Genomic DNA, 19,308 nt, shown 5'->3' on the forward strand with positions numbered 1-19,308 from the left:
TAGTTCTCTTGAATGTGGGACTAGATTTAGCCCTGAAACAGCATAAAGGAGCATACAAGGTTTTTGGGAATATAATAATCATGCCTAAAACATAAAATCCAGACTCAAACTCACAAAATTACTTTTATTTGAAAGACTAGTAAAAAAAAAAAAAGTACATCATCATGTATAAAAATACAAAATGTCTAGAGCAAACTTGGTAAATAAATGCAAGTGCATAGCAACAATACATGCATGTAGCGCTAAAGCACTAAAGCTATTTTAAGAAATGCACAATTGTAAATTGCTCTGGTGAAGAGCGTCTCCTAAATGACAAATGTAAAGCTAAGTCGACTTAAATTATATTCAGGTCATATGCAACATCACAGGGAAAAGATGAGAGAAAAGTAAATTTTTATTAATATACATCTAATTAAATTCATATTTCAACAGGCTGGATGGCAGGCAGGATGTTTGTTTATAACATAATAAATTACTACACGATAATGTAGATTTTTAAAAAAAGACAAGTATTGATCCCAATATTTCACAAATACTGTTATAAATTGTGAATTTCTGACTAGAACACTGCTCGTTTAAGAGCTACATTAAAGCTAATCATATGACAGAACTACCAAACTTTGAATGTAACATCTTTAAGTTATTACAGTGAGAAACCAGAACACAGTAATATGGGGAAAATGCTGTAATACAAATAAATATGAAATAAATAACAAAAACTGAACTAGAAAGCCGTCACCCTCCATCTAAATATGTACACATACATACAATCCTCCCTATGTTATGGTTCATTAAAACAAACAGATTTTAGTGTCCTTTTAATGCCACTAATAGCCTACAAAATACATTGAAATGATCAGTTTTGCATTTCAAATTGAATGAATTTAATTGTGCTTTGGTTGTTTGATGTATGCTAGTATATCGTGGTTTGCTTAACTAACCAAGGAATGAGGAATCCTAAGTTCAGAACATAATAAGTCCTCAAAAGTATAAAATGATTAAATAAAGATCAATAGCATTGATATACTGTATGTATCACAAGTAGGCCATCCATTTAAATCTGAAACACCTGCAGCACCACAAGAGGCAATGTGGTTTAAAAAACAAAAACACTAATACGCAAACCGTTTCCTCAAAACAATCAAAAAAAACAATACACTTATTGACAACAGGGGTGCAGATTTAGAATGTTGTGCTCATGTGGAGAGAGAACACGTAGAGGGTTTGATTTCTGAGGCCACCCATACATGAAATGTATGCATGCATTACTAAGTCGTTTTGGATAAGTGTCTGCTAAATGGTATACATTACATTGTAGGTCTAGGTTGTTGCAGTAGATACACTGTTTGTGTGTATGTATGTATGTATGTATGTGTGTGAGTTGGTTCTTCTATACTTGTGGGGATTGAAAACCCCCAAAAGGATAGTAAATGAATGGAAATTCTCCATCGTGGGGACATTTCCCACATCCCCATGAAGACAAAGGCTATTTTAAATTCAGGGGTTAGGTTTAGGGTTACAATTAGAGTTATGGTAAGGGGTTAGTGGTTAGGTTTAGGGTTACGGTAAGGGTTAAGGTAAATTGGATTTGGATTTGGAATGGAAATAAATGTTAGGTCCCCACGAGGATAGAAGAACAAAACGTGTGTGTGTGTGTTAATTACATCATCCTGTCCCCTTACTGACAGTAAGAAAAACTCTAGTATAAAAGTTTACCACGCTCTAGAACTCTAAAAGGAATAGGTCATGATCTGAACTGGTCACGATTGTATTTGCTGGTGTATAATACAGCAGATGAGACAATTTTGCGAATTTGTTCCCCCTTTTAAATAAAACAATACTTTGTGGCTTCGGGGCATTATGTCTGGAAAATACGAATAAGACTTCCACAAAAAATTGTAGTTATGCTTTTAAGGCCATGCAATAGCTTATTAGACTTATGCATCTGATCTACAGATATTTTGGATGAGAGGGGTTATTTTCTTCGGCATTCATGCAAAACTCACTAATGTGTTGCTTCTCTTCATTTTGAAAGCCTAAGGCCTCCATTAACATATAATAAGCAGGAGAAAACTCAAACTTGCACTAACTATTATGTCTCAAAAGGGACATTTCAGCAATTTTCAAATTCATATTCATCATCTCTAGCGCCACCTCAACTGATGTGAAGAAAAAAAAATCACACTTCAATGTTGTGTAGAAATTAAGATAGAGGAAGAAAAGTGTTTCTGATTTAATCCAGAAACCCTTTTGACATGATCAGGTAGTTAGTTTCCTAACCTTTGCCTGCTCATAATTGTTTTTAAAAAGATTCACGATGTCAAACATTTTTCATCCGGAATCCAGATGGTGTGCGTCCTTTAGACTACAAAACATAGACACCTGCCGTTTTTAAATATGTTGATGTTGGGGTGATGCTGGAGATAATAAATGTCAAGTTGAACCTTTTTGAAATGTCCCTTTAATATCATCCCTTAGTACCAACACTGACGCTGCCTTCCCTCACTAAATTAAGGCTGGTGTATTGGCTGTTGGTGGTGTATTAACTGTTGGTGCTGTGAATAGGCCTTTCTCAACCGAGGCCGATATATAAATATATACAGGCCCATATAAAGAATCAATTAAAAAAATGGTATAAATGCAAATGTGTTTCAGTATAATACAAGTGCTACTGTACGACTGTAACCTGTAAAGGGTATGCTGGTGATCAGTCAGAGCTACAGCATTTCATGTCAAGGAGAAAAACACACCAAGAAAGGTGTTCGAACATTTGCAACACGTAGGTACTACATGACTTGCCCAATAAGAAAAGCTAATTTTCCGTTGCATGCCCGGCCTAACGAACATGAACCCAGGACAAGGAGAATACCAAGTACAAGACCTGATGGTTTAGTCAGTCCACAAGTTACCAAACTAACAAACAAAATTACTGAAAAAAAAAAGTCAAAATGGGTTTCAGCTGCTCGTTGACTGAAGGAAATCAGACCTAACTCATTTTTATAAGCGCTTGTAAACCAGAAGCACTCCCAAGGCTTCCTCAAAGATGCACACACTGTGGTGCAGCGTCACCAGTCTCCCTCCTCAACGGTCTGAGGTGTTGTCATGGTGACCTGTAACTGAGGAGTCTCTAAGCTCTTCTGGCTGTTTGACCTCTTCACCTCCTCTTCCTCCTCCGTCACTTCTACCACCTCCACCTCTTCTTCCTCGTACCCTTCCTCCTCCTCCTCCTCCAGCTCCTGCCGCTGCCGTTGCTGTTTCTTGCGGCAGCAGGGCTTGAAGAGGTGGGGGTCGATGAGCACCTCCCCAAACCGGCCCTTGTAGATGATCCCACAACACACCCTCTGCCTAGAGGAGGAGCAAAAGGGCATGGGATTATTCCTGTGATACAGACAGTACATCCAACCATTCGAGATACAGACAATTATTGTTACAGACACTAAGCATGTGCACATATAAAATACAAAATAAATCCTCCTTCGATGGCTCATCTTTCTTTCTTTCTCTTGCTTTCTCTTTCATTCATTCTTTCCTCTAACTACCAGAGCAGTGGTGAGGATGCGCATCTGGTGAAAATTAACAAGGAAGCTTCCAGGCTGGAGAATACAGATGCAGTGTTCTGTTAGGAGGCTCATGAGCTCACAGCACACACACACCACTGCATTGTGTGAAGTTGATTGTTTTTAAATAAACTGGGAAAGAGTGGCCACACACTTACAGGCCATAAAGGATAATGAATTAATGATGTACCACCTTATCGACTGAAGACTGTATGAAACTGTATGAGTGTTATCAGACATGGGGGACACAGGAAACAAGTTACACTCAGATACAACTTACGGACACATTCTTCCTGTTTATCATCCTCACTATCATTGTTCTCAGAGGAATAAATCCACTTCAAAAACACTTGTGACCATGGATATGGGAGGCTGCATATGGATCAGAAGACTTCCCACATTTGTTCCGCACTAAATCAATACAAACACTGACTAAATAAGTACAGACAATCTACCAGAACAAAAATATATATATATATTTTAAGTAGGGAAAATGTATTAAATGAAACGTTTGGACAAGGCAGTCATGAACATTCTATATCTCAGAGTTTGCAGGACAGAAAGGTTTGTTTTTCCCCATACCCAGATTAAGCCTCGACTTCATATACCCGATTCTGTGTTTCCAAACATTGCCGCACAAGGGCGATGCGCACAAGTTGGGGGTAGAGCACGGGGGAGTTGTTATAGAATGCCAGCAAAAAAAAGCCTATATTTACATGTTGCTTCTGAGTAAATTTCACTCTACTTTCGGATTATAATTGGATTTTTAAGGCTCGTATGAATGTCCTGCTTAATAGAATGTTTGTGTCATCATCGCAAATAAACTGCATTATACTTAAACAAATAGTTCAACTTCAACCAGTAAAACGGCTCTTTGGCTAGCTTTTGTAACAGCCTATGTCAATAAGCGTTAGCATTCTAGCTAACAACTGCTGCATCCAAAATAGTTATTTTGCTAAGTTCACAACCAAATATAATCTTAGCGAATGTTCAAGCAAGAATCAAAACATCATTGTAGCATATGAGAACCTAAAAAAGTGAATTTGTTCAGAAGTAATAAAAATGTAAATCTAGGCTGTTGAAAATGCGCAGATGGCTTTCTTGAAGCCAAGAGTCGCGCACATCTGTGAGTGACGTCAGTGTGGCGTGTACTGGAAAGGGATCGATTGCACTTTCAATGGATATTTTCAGTCCCAGACAAGGTTTAAACTGTGTCCCGGGAAACTGGCCCATACTGTCTATCAGGGCATGTATAGTGAACAAAAACATAAAACGCAACATGCAACAATTTCAAAGATTTAATGAGTTGCAGTTCATACAGTGGGGCAAAAAAGTATTTAGTCAGCCACCAGTTGTGCAAGTTCTCCCACTTAAAAAGATGAGGCCTGTAATTTTCATCATAGGTACACTTCAACTATGACAGACAAAATGAGAAAAAGAAATCCAGAAAATCACATTGTAGGATTTTTTATGAATTTATTTGCAAATTATGGTGGAAAATAAGTATTTGGTCAATAACAAAAGTTTATCTAAATACTTTGTTATATACCCTTTGTTGGCAATGACAGAGGTCAAACGTTTTCTGTAAGTCTTCACAAGGTTTTCACACATTGTTGCTGATATCTTGGCCCATTCCTCCATGTTGATCTCCTCTAGAGCAGTGATGTTTTGGGGCTGTTGCTGGACAACACGGACTTTCAACTCCCTCCAAAGATTTTCTATGGGGTTGAGATCTGGAGCCTGGCTAGGCCACTCCAGGACCTTGAAATGCTTCTTACGAAGCCACTCCTTCGTTGCCTGGGCGGTGTGTTTGGGATCATTGTCATGCTGAAAGACCCAGCCACGTTTCATCTTCAATGCCCTTGCTGATGGAAGGAGGTTTTCACTCAAAATCTCATGATACATGGCCCCATTCATTCTTTCCTTTACATGGATCAGTCGTCCTGGTCCCTTTGCAGAAAAACAGCCCCAAAGCAGGATGTTTCCACCCCCATGCTTCACAGTAGGTATGGTGTTCTTTGGATGCAACTCAGCATTCTTTGTCCTCCAAACACGACGAGTTGAGTTTTTACCTAAAAGTTCTATTTTGGTTTCATCTGACCATTTGACATTCTCCCAATCTTCTTCTGGATCATCCAAATGCTCTCTAGCAAACTTCAGACGGGCCTGGACATGTACTGGCTTAAGCAGGGGGACACGTCTGGCACTGCAGGATTTGAGTCCCTGGCGGTGTAGTGTGTTACTGATGGTAGGCTTTGTTACTTTGGTCCCAGCTCTCTGCAGGTCATTCACTAGGTCCCCCCGTGTGGTTCTGGGATTTTTGCTCACCGTTCTTGTGATCATTTTGACCCCACGGGGTGAGATCTTGCGTGGAGCCCCAGATCGAGGGAGATTATCAGTGGTCTTGTATGTCTTCCATTTCCTAATAATTGCTCCCACAGTTGATTTCTTCAAACCAAGCTGCTTACCTATTGCAGATTCAGTCTTCCCAGCCTGGTGCAGGTCTACAATTTTGTTTCTGGTGTCCTTTGACAGCTCTTTGGTCTTGGCCATAGTGGAGTTTGGAGTGTGACTGTTTGAGGTTGTGGACAGGTGTCTTTTAAACTGATAACAAGTTCAAACAGGTGCCATTAATACAGGTAACGAGTGGAGGACAGAGGAGCCTCTTAAAGAAGAAGTTACAGGTCTGTGAGAGCCAGAAATCTTGCTTGATTGTAGGTGACCAAATACTTATTTTCCACCATAATTTGCAAATAAATTCATAAAAAATCCTACAATGTGATTTTCTGGATTTTTTTTCTCATTTTGTCTGTCATAGTTGAAGTGTACCTATGATGAAAATTACAGGCCTCTCATCTTTTTAAGTGGGAGAACTTGCACAATTGGTGGCTGACTAAATACTTTTTTGCCCCACTGTATAAAGGAAACATCAAATCAAATCAAATTTTATTTGTCACATACACATGGTTAGCAGATGTTAATGTGAGTGTAGCGAAATGCTTGTGCTTCTAGTTCCGACAATGCAGTAATAACCAACAAGTAATCTAACTAACAATTCCAAAACTACTACCTTATAGACACAAGTGTAAGGGGATAAAGAATATGTACATAAAGATATATGAATGAGTGATGGTACCGAGCGGCATAGGCAAGATACAGTAGATGTTATTGAGTGCAGTATATACATATGAGATGAGTATGTAAACAAAGTGGCATAGTTAAAGTGGCTAGTGATACATGTTTACATAAAGATGCAGTAGATGATATAGAGTACAGTATATACATATACATATGAGATGAATAATGTAGGGTACGTAAACATTATATTAGGTAGCATTGTTTAAAGTGGCTAGTGATATATTTTACATCATTTCCCATCAATTCCCATTATTAAAGTGGCTGGAGTTGAGTCAGTGTGTTGGCAGCAGCCACTCAATGTTAGTGGTGGCTGTTTAACAGTCTGATGGCCTTGAGATAGAAGCTGTTTTTCAGTCTCTCGGTCCCAGCTTTGATGCACCTGTACTGACCTCGCCTTCTGGATGATAGCGGGGTGAACAGGCAGTGGCTCGGGTGGTTGTTGTCCTTGACAATCTTTATGGCCTTCCTGTGACATCGGGTGGTGTAGGTGTCCTGGAGGGCAGGTAGTTTGCCCCCGGTGATGCGTTGTGCAGACCTCACTACCCTCTGGAGAGCCTCACGGTTGTGGGCGGAGCAGTTGCCGTACCAGGCGGTGATACAGCCCGACCGGATGCTCTCGATTGTGCATCTGTAGAAGTTTGTGAGTGCTTTTGGTGACAAGCCGAATTTCTTCAGCCTCCTGAGGTTGAAGAGGCGCTGCTGCGCCTTCTTCACGATGCTGTCTGTGTGAGTGGACCAATTCAGTTTGTCTGTGATGTGTATGCCGAGGAACTTAAAACTTGCTACCCTCTCCACTACTGTTCCATCGATGTGGATAGGGGGGTGTTCCCTCTGCTGTTTCCTGAAGTCCACAATCATCTCATTAGTTTTGTTGACGTTGAGTGTGAGGTTATTTTCCTGACACCACACTCCGAGGGCCCTCACCTCCTCCCTGTAGGCCGTCTCATCGTTGTTGGTAGTCAAGCCTACCACTGTTGTGTTGTCCGCAAACTTGATGATTGAGCTGGAGGCGTGCGTGGCCACGCAGTCATGGGTGAACAGGGAGTACAGGAGAGGGCTCAGAACGCACCCTTGTGGGGCCCCAGTGTTGAGGATCAGCAGGGTGGAAATGTTGTTGCCTATCCTCACCACCTGGGGGCGGCCCGTCAGGAAGTCCAGTACCCAGTTGCACAGGGCGGGGCCGAGACCCAGGGTCTCGAGCTTGATGACGAGCTTGGAGGGCACTATGGTGTTAAACTCCGAGCTGTAGTCGATGAACAGCATTCTCACATAGGTATTCCTCTTGTCCAGATGGGTTAGGGCAGTGTGCAGTGTGGTTGAGATTGCATCGTCTGTGGACCTATTTGGACGGTAAGCAAATTGGAGTGGGTCTAGGGTGTCAGGTAGGGTGGAGGTGATATGGTCCTTGACTAGTCTCTCAAAGCACTTCATGATGACGGAAGTGAGTGCTAGGGGCGGTAGTCGTTTAGCTCAGTTACCTTAGCTTTCTTGGGAACAGGAACAATGGTGGCCCTCTTGAAGCATGTGGGAACAACAGACTGGGATAGGGATTGATTGAATATGTCCATAAACACACCAGCCAGCTGGTCTGCGCATGCTCTGATGGCGCGGCTGGGGATGCCGTCTGGGCCTGCAGCCTTGCGAGGGTTGACACGTTTAAATGTTTTCCTCACGTCGGCTGCAGTGAAGGAGAGTCCGCATGTTTTAGTTGCGGGCCGTGTCAGTGGCACTGTGTTATCCTCAAAGCGGGCAAAAAAGTTATTTAGTCTGCCTGGGAGCAAGACATCCTGGTCCGTGACTGGGCTGGTTTTCTTTTTGTAATCCGTGATTGACTGTAGACCCTGCCACATACCTCTTGTGTCTGAGCCGTTGAATTGAGATTCTACTTTGTCTCTATACTGACGCTTAGCTTGTTTGATTGCCTTGCGGAGGGAATAGTTACACTGTTTGTATTCGGTCATGTTTCCGGTCACCTTGCCCTGATTAAAAGCAGTGGTTCGGCTTTCAGTTTCACGCGAATGCTGCCATCAATCCACGGTTTCTGGTTTGGGAATGTTTTAATCGTTGCTATGGGAACGTCATCATCAACGCACGTTCTAATGAACTCGCTCACCGAATCAGCGTATTCGTCAATGTTGTTGTCTGACGCAATACGAAACATATCCCAGTCCACGTGATGGAAGCAGTCTTGGAGTGTGGAATCAGATTGGTCGGACCAACGTTGAACAGACCTCAGCGCGGGAGCTTCTTGTTTTAGTTTCTGTCTGTAGGCAGGGATCAACAAAATGGAGTCGTGGTCAGCTTTTCCGAAAGGAGGGCGGGGCAGGGCCTTATATGCGTCGCGGAAGTTAGAATAGCAGTGATCCAAGGTTTTTCCAGTCCTGGTTGCGCAATCGATATGCTGATAAAATTTAGGGAGTCTTGTTTTCAGATTAGCCTTGTTAAAATCCCCATCCCCATTAAAATTAAATAAATTCATTAGGCCCTAACCTATGGATTTCACATGACTGGGAATACAGATATGCATCTGTTGGTCAGATACCTTAAAAAACATTATGGCATGGATCAGAAAACCAGTCCGTATCTGGTATGACCACCATTTGCCTCATGCAGCGTGACATGTCCTTCGCATTTAATTGATCAGGCTTTTGATTGTGACCTGTGCAATGTGGTCCCACTCCTCTTCAAAGGCTGTTTAATGATGCTGTATATTGGCGAGAAGAGGAACTCTCTGTCGTACACGTCAATCCAGAGCATTCCAAACATGCTCAATGGGTGACTGGTGAATATGCAGGCCATTGAAGAACTGGGACATTTTCAGCTTCCACGAATTGTGTACAGATCCTTACGTCATGGGGTCGTGCATTATCATTCTGAAACATGAGGTGATGGCGGCTGATGAATAGCACGACAATGGGCCTCAGGATCTTGTGGTGGTATCTCTGTGCATTCAAATTGCCATTGATAAAATGCAATTGTTTTCTTTGTCCGTAGCTTGTGCCTGCCCATACCACAACTCCACTGCCACCATGGGGCACTCTGTTCACAATGTTGACATCAGCAAACCGCTCACCCACACGACTCCATACACATGGTCTGCGGTTGTGAGGCCGGTTGGACATACTTACAAATTCTCTAAAACGACGTTGGAGGCGGTTTATGGTTGAGAAATGAACATTAAATTCTCTGGCAACAGCTTTGGTGAATATTCCTGCAGTCAGCATGCCAATTGCACGCTCCCTCAAAACTTGAGACATCTGTGGCACTGTGTTGTGTGACAAAACTGCACATTTTAGAGTGGCCTTTTATTGTCCCCAGGACAAGGTGCACATATGTGATGACCATGCTGTTTAATCAGCTTCTTGATATGCCACACCTGTCAGGTGGATGGATTATCATCTCTACAAAGCAGAAATGCTCACTAACAGGGATGTAAATATAGCCGATGTGAAATGGCTAGCTAGTTAGCGGTGGTGTGCGCTAGTGGCGTTTCAATCGGTGACGTCACTTGCTCTGAGACCTTGAAGTAGTGGTTCCCCTTGCTCTGCAAGAGCTGCGGCTTTTGTGGAGCGATTAGTAACGATGCTCCGAGGGTGACTGTTGACGTGTGCAGAGTGTCACTGGGTCGCGCCCAGGTCAGGGCGGAGGACGGACGTAAAGTCTATACTGTTACATTGATGCTGTTGACCCGGATCACTGGTTGCTGTGGAAAGAGGAGGTGGTCAAAAGTGGGGTGAGTGTAGCCGATGTGAAATGGCTAGCTAGTTAGCGGTGGTGCGCGCTAGTGGCGTTTCAATCGGTGACGTCACTTGCTCTGAGACCTTGAAGTAGTGGTTCCCCTCTGTAAGGCTTTTGCGGAGCGATAGGTAACGATGCTTCGAGGGTGACTGTTGATGTGTGCAGAGCGTCCCTGGTTCGCGCCCAGGTCGGGGCGAGGAGACGGACGTAAAGTCTATACTGTTACATAAACAAAATACTACACAAAATTTGAGAGAAATAAGCTTTTTGTGCGTATGGAACATTTATGGGATTTTTTATTTCAGCTTATGAAACATGGGATCAACACTTTGCATGTTGGGTTTATATTTCTGTTCAGTGTAGTTTACTGGGAAGATCCTCCAGCCTTACCTCTTCCAGTAAGTGAGGTCCAGGAAGGAGAAGACAGGGGAACGGCTGGAGCCAGGGGAGAGTTCTGTGTCAGTGCCCTCGTCTGAGGGGTTGCTGTAGCTGGGAGACTGGGCCGGCGAGGCACTGGACGTGGTACTGTGGGCATCAGAGTCTGGAGAGGCGGTAGAACCATAGATGAAGTAAGCTATACTGTAGTGTACATTATTTGGTAGAACGCAGCAGGGGTATGTTCAGAGTGGGAATGTCACACAAATTTTGAAACATCTCATCCACCAGAATATTTACATAATAATTAGGTGGGTGCTTATATTTGTCTTATATAAGCGTTATAAGCACCCACCTAATTATATGCATGCATGAATTGAAAATGTGCTATTTTGCATATCCCAACTCCCCCTGAGACACCCTCGGAAAGTGGGGCCACGGCCAGCCATTATCAATGGTGACACTGGAGCAATTAGGGTTAATTGCCTTGTAGGCTCAGGGAGTCGAACTAGCAACCTTTTGGTTACTGGCCCAATGCTCTAACCGCTAGGCTACATGCAGTTAGGCTGCAATACAAGGATACTTGTGAAATGAAAAAATGTCACCTGCCTCAGTGCCTCAACACCTGAAAAGCACTGAGATTGGGTCCTTATGGTTACATTGATCTATTACTGAAGTGGTCAAACCCCATTATGTTTATGGTTGCATTGTGAACAGGACTTACTGTTTCTCTTCAGCTCTTTCTGCAGTCGGCTGATCTCTCTTGGCCTGGCTCTCTTGGAGAGGGATTTCAGCTTCTTTGGCCTGGAAGACATCTTTAGGCTGGGGCCTCCTCGGGCATCAACCACCTAAGATAAGAGAGGAGGGGAGAGAAGAAGAGTAGAGAGGGGGATAAGAAAGAAAAGGAGATGGGAGAAGAGGAGCTCCTCTCTTTTTGGTGTTATTCATAACCATTTTCAACAGACAGGTGAGTGGTGAAGAGGAGATCAAGACATGTGGAGCTTACATGATTCCAGCTTTTCTTAGACCCCACTGGGAGTTTCTTCCATCGTTTCACAAGGAGTACACAGGCATTGCAGATTTCACCAGACCGAGTTTCACACAATCTACATGAGGGGGGGAAAACATGTGAAATATGGGTTAAGCAGGACAATGTGAACAATGTCAATATTATGGTTCCTAATGTCATTACATTTTGGTTACCAGGACGTATTTTATTTTTATTCAAACCATTTTAGATGAATTCACATGTAGTTGTCAACTCATAGGGACACTTTTGTAATTGTGAGTGTGTGCGCTTGGGATGCATAAATACTACACCCGTTTCCTGCATACGCAATGGAAACAGAACTGAATGTGACATTTCATTGACTCCACTCCGTTATTTAAAAAAACAACAACTACATTTTGTACAATGCCTGCAGCAGACTACAGTCATTCTATTTTTACAACTTGGATAGATAGACTATAAAGCCGCGGTAATTGTCAGAAATTCTTGCTTACCCGAAACAGCTCTTGAAGTCCTTCTCGTACCGCTTGCTATCCGTGAAGCGCGAGCTGGAGGACTTGGCGCGGCAGATGCAACAGCCGTCTAAACTCCGGTACATCTTCGGCTTGTGAAAGCCAAACATCTGTTTTCGAAAACAAAACAGCAAAGGCAATTTGCAGTTTATTAAAATGAAAAAAAGTATATATATGCAATAATCATAATGAGAAGGATTGGCCTATAACAGGCGATGGGTAGCATACATGCCTGTTACATTTTGAGGTTATATATATTCTCCCTATTAATGGCTTATTCAAACGTTATGCAAAATATTCAGCTTGTGTACCAACCAGCGGAACAACAAGCTAACATTTCAATGTGTTTCTATATGGAGATGGTTGATATAGCTGACATTCAATATTTTTTAGACGGTTCGCGAAATAAAGCGCGCTAGATGAAAGTGAGCGCCATACTCTGACCCAAATGGGACTGAATATAGGTCAGCTGTCTGCACTTCAGACAGATAATGTCCCCCTGCCGCCGCGCTCTTATCGCCCTCTGAGATTTGCATAGCTCCCGCACCGATATGCCAAAATATGATATGTTGTAAGCTAGGGCAAACCTGTAAACTCTGGTTTTGATGCTAAAGGACAGACTCGCCTGACCAGTGAATGAAAGAGGCTAATGTGATGAGACCTGCTTGTGTGAATACCTTGTGGTGCAATAAATTGTTGGTGCAATAAATTGTTTTAAAAACTGTAAATAATAAAATAAAAATGGGGGTATGGTTTAATTCTAATCGACATTTAAAGTAGATTTTATCTTGTGTTGCCATGCAAACCCCATCACTAAGCACACGGAGGCCTTCAAAATAATCATGCGGCAAAACCGTGAGCCGCGCCCCCCATGCTACTTGTTTTGCCATCGAAGCGGCAGTCCTTCGGGTCTCTTGACAATGCAGTGGTACGACCACAGACAGTAGCAGGATAATACAGTAGGCCTGTGTGCGGTAACTCTACATGGCAACACACTTCAAAGGTGGGGAAGGGGGAATGAGGGCGGGGTGTGTGATGCGCTATCATGTGCGAAATATTTCGAATTTTAAAGTTGTAAAACTGACTTAACATCGTTAATCATTCAAACTGACTGTTTAAAAACTAAAAACTCTTCGGTCATGATAAAAAAAAAGAACCTTTCCACCGAGGAAAGAGTACAGTAAATCGATACGTTCACCGCCCACTTTCGCCAGGAAGCATGGCACACGAGCAGCCTCATGCGCACCCATTTTAAACGGAACCTTTCAAACCGTCGTCGGTCGTCTACCAGTCCATAAACTCAATTGTCGATGACACAACCACATTATCAAACTTATTTCAGAAAACGGACATATTCCTCTCCAAAACGATACAATCATACATCGGAACAGTCTTGTAATGTGATCTTTACCCTTTGTTATTTAAGCGATGCCGCGTCACTGGCCAGTGCACCTCCAAACACGCATCAAGTTCAACGCTTCGGTTTTTAACAGTGACAACGTACTTCAATGTTATTGAATTGTGGTTTAACCTTGCCATCATTTGGTTAGGCTACTACTTGTTTTGTCGTGATAGATGCATCCATGAATGTGTTGACACACGGAGTAATCGCGTATAAACTCATCTCGGGTGGGCGTGATGGGAGCTCGAACTTGGGCATTAGTTGCATCAGTATACTATGCAGTCATTAATCAGAAACGGAACATGCATATTTCAACATTGCAAACTTAAAAATGGAGTTAGAAGCTATGAATTCACCTATTCAAAAATCACAATTAAAACGAATTAATCATCAATACACCATACAATAATGTACAAGGCATAGAGCTAAACAATCAAGGGGATACAATGCGTTTAGGGCCAAATCTGCATTAAACATGGTTGCAATCGTATCACCAATTATCATTTCAATTTAAACTAGCCTATAAAAAAAGTGGTAACATAGTAGGCATATGGTAGGCTTATAAATGCTTAATTCTAACGGTGACATCAATGTTAATTGTTCTCCCTCAAGTGGACAACAACTCGAGCTTACTTGTTTTGAATCATAGCCTACAATAGCCAAGCAAACAGACACCAAAAGCTTGCACAGTTTGAGTAGCTTCTTGAACAATAGCCAACACAATTCTTACCTTGATGCAAATCGAACGTAGTTGATACAAAGTAATAACCTTGAACACGAGTCGTTACAATGTAATTACTCTCACAATTCACCAGCAACCAGCTCTCTGTTGTTGACGTCTCGCTGGCTGTGTCTGGGACTGTGTAGTTGTGGACTCACTGCGCGTGCGCTCCATCAACGCCTCCATTTTCTGATTTTCTTCAATCAACCTAATTTGCATAAATGGCTGACGTTTCAGTGCGTCTGCGGTCTGCTGGCCTTATAAGGATGGGAACATTGCGCGGGAAGAGGGGGCTCGTCTCTCGTTGCTATGGCACAGTGGAGAACGTAAGCAAAGAGGCGGAGCCAATCGTTTTACTATGGAATGCCAGATGGCTTGTGCAATTATGATGGTCAAAGTTAAAGCCATTTTGTGACAGTAAAGGCTAACTAGGCCTAATGTATGCCCAAACAATGATTTAAAAAAAACAACATTACCAACCATTGCATGAAATGATAGGGCCCATCGTTCAAATCAAATCAAATCAAATTTTATTTGTCACATACACATGGTTAGCAGATGTTAATGCGAGTGTAGCGAAATGCTTGTGCTTCTAGTTCCGACAATGCAGTAATAACAGACAAAACAATTCCAAAAAAAACTACTGTCTTATACACAGTTTAAAGAATATGTACATAAGGATATATGAATGAGTGATGGTACTAGGCAAGATACAGTAGATGATATCGAGTACAGTATATACATATGAGATAAGTATGTAAACCAAGTGGCATAGTTAAAGTGGCTAGTGATACATGTATTACATAAGGATGCAGTCGATGATATAGAAAATCAACGTAGCATATGAGATGAACAATGTAGCCATTATATAAGGTAGCATTGTTTAAAGTGGCTAATATATTTACATCATTTCCCATCAATTCCCATGATTAAAGTGGCTGGAGAGCCATGTCATTGACAGTGTGTTGGCAGTTTGTTAGTGGTGGCTGTTTAACAGTCTGAAGATAGTGTTTTTCAGATGAGCTTTGATTTCCATCTTCTGGATGACAAACAGGCAGTGGCTCGGGTGGTTGATGTCCTTGATGATCTTTATGGCCTTCCTGTAGCATCGGGTGGTGTAGGTGTCCTGGAGGGCAGGTAGTTTGCCCCCGGTGATGCGTTGTGCAGACCTCACTACCCTCTGGAGAGCCTTACGGTTGAGGGCGGTGCAGTTGCCATACCAGGCGGTGATACAGCCCGCCAGGATGCTCTCGATTGTGCATCTGTAGAAGTTTGTGAGTGCTTTTGGTGAAAGCCGAATCAATATTCTGTGTGAGTGGACCAATTCAGTTTGTCTGTGATGCAGGAACTTAAAACTTGCTACACTACTGTTCCAAATTGTGAGAATCATGTCACCAGACAAAACAAAAAGTCAGTTTTATAGCTTAGCAGAGACTTTAATCTTTAACACAATTCATTAATATTGAAAATAATAGATTAGTACTTAGCCTAATATCAGTTTTCAAATAATAATAATAAGCTAGAGCCATCATTGCGGGTTTGACAAGAATAGTGCAGATGACATTTCCATCTTATCAACAAAAAAGCCACATGTAATATCAATATAATATCAAGCTCGTTTTTGAAGAAAAACCTCAATATTTTGACCAAGCAATTACAATTAAATAAGCAATTTAGAAAACAAAATGCAATTCTGTCAACAGAAACTTAGACAGATGATAGAGAGAACCCCCTCCCAACTGAAAAGTCTATGGTAACATTGTATGACTGAAGGACAACTTCTTACAAAGCAACGTTCAAATAGTCACAGTATAAAAAAAAAACGTAACATTTTAATTGACCAAAAGACTATTTTCAATATTTCAAGCCAATATTTTCTATATTTTTGTCAGCAAAGCCAGAATGATCCTGTAGGAGGAGTCAAAAAGTCTATAGAACGATAAACAGACCGGCCTACAGAAACAGGGCCGAGTCAGGGAACATTGAGAAGAGTTATTGGGCTTCAGTCAGTCAAATAAAACCTCTGATGTACAGGACCAGGCAACCGCTGCACAGACAATTTAAAGAGAGTTTTTACATCAACTTTCATGAAAGGCATTCATAAACTATTAATAAAGTATTTTTAAGCATTACATTAAGCATTTTATAACAGTTTATAAAGCATTTATGATGGTTCATTCAGGAAAGTTATTATCTAGTGTTGGCGAACAAAAATATACACCAGTTTGAGCAGAGTAACTATCTTTAATCTCCATTATTTTTTTAGATTAGAAATAATCCATTCACAATGTCCATACCATAATAATAACACAGCAGACAATCGGGCAGCAGAATAACTGTAGCTAGAGACTGACAATCACTGAGAGAAAGGAAAAACATTGGGTGTATTCATTAGGGCACACTGGTGCGAACCGTTGCAAAACATAACGAGCGTTCAGTTTAGTCCCTCCTCGTTTCGAGCGGTTTGGTTCATAGTGAATACACCCCTGATATGGCCATGCATGTCAGGTTTATATGCCAAGGGCAAGCATAACAGCAATACGACTTGGGTTAAGTAGGGGCAGGACAGGTAGGTGGAGTCAAAGTTCATCACAACTCTTTTTTTTCCCCCCTTGCCCTTCACAGTGAGCTGAGACATCAAAGCTGGTTGGTTAAGGGAATCACTCCGCCTCACTCCAAGAGACCGATCACAGTGTAAATGAGGAAAATAAGAAACGCAACACCGTTTCCTGTACGTACGTAGGGGCGCAACTTTCATTTTAGAAGTGAGGGCAACAGTTATTATATATATTTATCCATTCAGATACACTCCAAACAGCCAACTCGCTTGTATCACATTCCAATAATAAAACTTGAGGGGATGAAAATTAAAGTTGCACCCATGTATGTATGTATGGTCAGTGTGACTTCAATGGATATGACATATGCATCAGCGAATGAGGCAATAGGCCTGCAGAAGCTGCCAGGTCAGTGGCTTGTCTTCGGTGTTCCATCCCCTCATAGACTTGCACCCCAAAAAGGTCTCCCATGGTCACTTCCTCCCTTGTCGTGAGAGTTCAGCTGTCCAGTTCTGACCAGGCAGGCTCTGCTGGCTGCATCTCAATTGTCTAAAGTGACTTCCGTTCCTCGTGTCCTCTCCCTCACTAGATCTGACAGGATTGAAGTGATGACCCAATGATGGGCTTGTGTAACACTTCTTACTTACACCGGTCATGATCGGTGTGGAACTAAAGGAGAGGACACATGGAGAGGCAGTCACGACACTATTGAGGCCCAGCCACCCTGTGTGCGTTGCGCAGTCTTTGGATAGGGGTTAAAACACCATTTCAATGTCCTCAGCGGCGGTGGGGTTAGAGGTCCACCCCCTTGACCAGGGCGGTCTCCAGGGCGATGGGGAACTCGTGGAGGGTGTGGAGGACACGGGAGAGAGTGTGGACGGCGGCACGATCCCGGACCAGAGCTGACTTCTCGTATTGAACAGCCGTCAGGTGGCACTCGGCCAATAGGTGGAGCCACTGGGGCAGCAGCCGGTCCCTGCCAACACACAGGGTTAAAGGTCAAATCCTTTTCTCCACAGGTCTGTTCAGGAGGGAGCAACACTCAAGCAGAAATGCATTGTGTAGAACAAAAATGATTTGCATTTATGCTATAATGGTTAAGGTCTGGAATTGGGGCTCGGAAACCAACTTGAACCTGGAGCTGTTGACTAGGTTCTCATAGATGCAAGTTTGCATTTTATTTTAAATTCAACAAAACAAATTGAGTCAGCACATTCTTTGTGGGTTTAATTTGATGATTCTTCCAGTAGTGGTCAGTTTCTATCTAGCTAGCTAGGTAGGTAGTCTGTCTCAGGAAAATATAGATGCAATATATAGAAGACTAGATCGTAATCGTAATAAAGCCACATTTTCAAAAGCAAGCTCCAAGGTGTACCAAAGCACCTCAGACCACTTACTTCAAATCAAGTGTTGTTTTTAGTTTGTTTTAATGAATTAATTGCATTTATAAACTGGGTGGTAAGAGCACTGAATGCTGATTGGCTGACAGCTGTGGTATATCAAACCGTATACCACGGTTATGACAAAACATTTATTTTTACTGCTCTAATTACGTTCGTAACCAGTTTATAATAGCAATAAGGTACCTCTGGGGTTTGTGGTATATGGCCAATATACTACGGCTAAGGGCTGTGTCCAGGGACTCTGCGTTGCGCATGCCCCATTCAACTCTGCGTTGGCCATATACCACACTCCCTCAGTCCTTATTGCTTAATTATATAGCGCCTTTCATTAGGCCTCAAATGCATGAAATGGAATGAGGAAAATGTATCAAGTTTAGACCATATACACCCATTAACAAACCAGATGAATTGTCATTGTATATAAAACTATTATTAGTTATGTTTGAGTTTACAGCCTGTTACTTAGAAATGATTACTTATTAAAAACAATTGCCTAATTGCATAGTTATTACATTTCAGTTTCCTTGAAATTCATTGACACGAACGTCAATATTTACCATTTGGTAACAGGTTGTTTAGCAATTGTGTTGAATTCTTGGGACGTAGGTACCTTGTTTCCACATAGTTTCTTAGTTAACTACCAGGTAGGTACCAGCCTGAACAAGGCATTACCCAGTTATTCAGCCAGCTATGTATCCTACATTACACTGGAGGCTCCTCAGAGATGGAAGGGGAGGACCATCCTCATCAGTGAATTTCATAAACAAAAGAAAATTGTGAAACATAAAAAAAATGGGTATCCTTTTTAGATAAAACTATACTAATATAGTCACTTCACCAAATTATCTATTAAAATACACTGTTTTGCAATGAAGGTCTACAGTAGCCTCAACAG

General features: G+C 42.0%; 2 protein-coding genes across 2 annotated transcripts in view; both read right to left on the minus strand.

The window, feature by feature from the left end:
• Nucleotides 1-97: 97 nt before the first annotated feature.
• On the minus strand, nt 98-14,620 carry LOC112218338 (SIN3-HDAC complex-associated factor). Its single transcript, XM_024379044.2, has 6 exons — nt 14,462-14,620; nt 12,312-12,439; nt 11,815-11,914; nt 11,533-11,656; nt 10,824-10,974; nt 98-3,345 (listed from the first exon to the last, which is right to left on the minus strand). Exons 2-6 carry the CDS (start codon nt 12,437-12,439, stop codon nt 3,066-3,068), a joined length of 783 nt encoding a protein of 260 aa, XP_024234812.1. The 5' UTR covers nt 14,462-14,620; the 3' UTR covers nt 98-3,065.
• Nucleotides 14,621-15,867: 1,247 nt separating this feature from the next.
• The window catches only part of LOC112218337 (DENN domain-containing protein 5B), a 39,569-nt gene continuing 36,128 nt past the window's right edge, over nt 15,868-19,308 (minus strand). Inside the window, exon 21 of the mRNA XM_024379043.2 lies at nt 15,868-17,986. Coding sequence (XP_024234811.1) covers nt 17,803-17,986 — 184 coding nt within the window. The 3' untranslated portion in view covers nt 15,868-17,802. The remainder of the gene's footprint in view (nt 17,987-19,308) is intronic.

This window comes from Oncorhynchus tshawytscha, linkage group LG01 (genome assembly GCF_018296145.1).
Source record: "Oncorhynchus tshawytscha isolate Ot180627B linkage group LG01, Otsh_v2.0, whole genome shotgun sequence".
In the NCBI taxonomy this organism is placed as follows: domain Eukaryota; kingdom Metazoa; phylum Chordata; class Actinopteri; order Salmoniformes; family Salmonidae; genus Oncorhynchus; species Oncorhynchus tshawytscha.

Excerpts from the sequence above, each read along its gene's own strand:
- LOC112218338 (XM_024379044.2), bottom strand. The coding sequence starts at position 12,439 with ATGTTTGGCTTTCACAAGCCGAAGATGTACCGGAGTTTAGACGGCTGT. Across the intron at positions 11,915-12,311 it reads GACTTCAAGAGCTGTTTCGG|ATTGTGTGAAACTCGGTCTG; the intron begins GTAAGCAAGAAT and ends CCCCTCATGTAG. Across the intron at positions 11,657-11,814 it reads CTAAGAAAAGCTGGAATCAT|GTGGTTGATGCCCGAGGAGG; the intron begins GTAAGCTCCACA and ends CTCTTATCTTAG.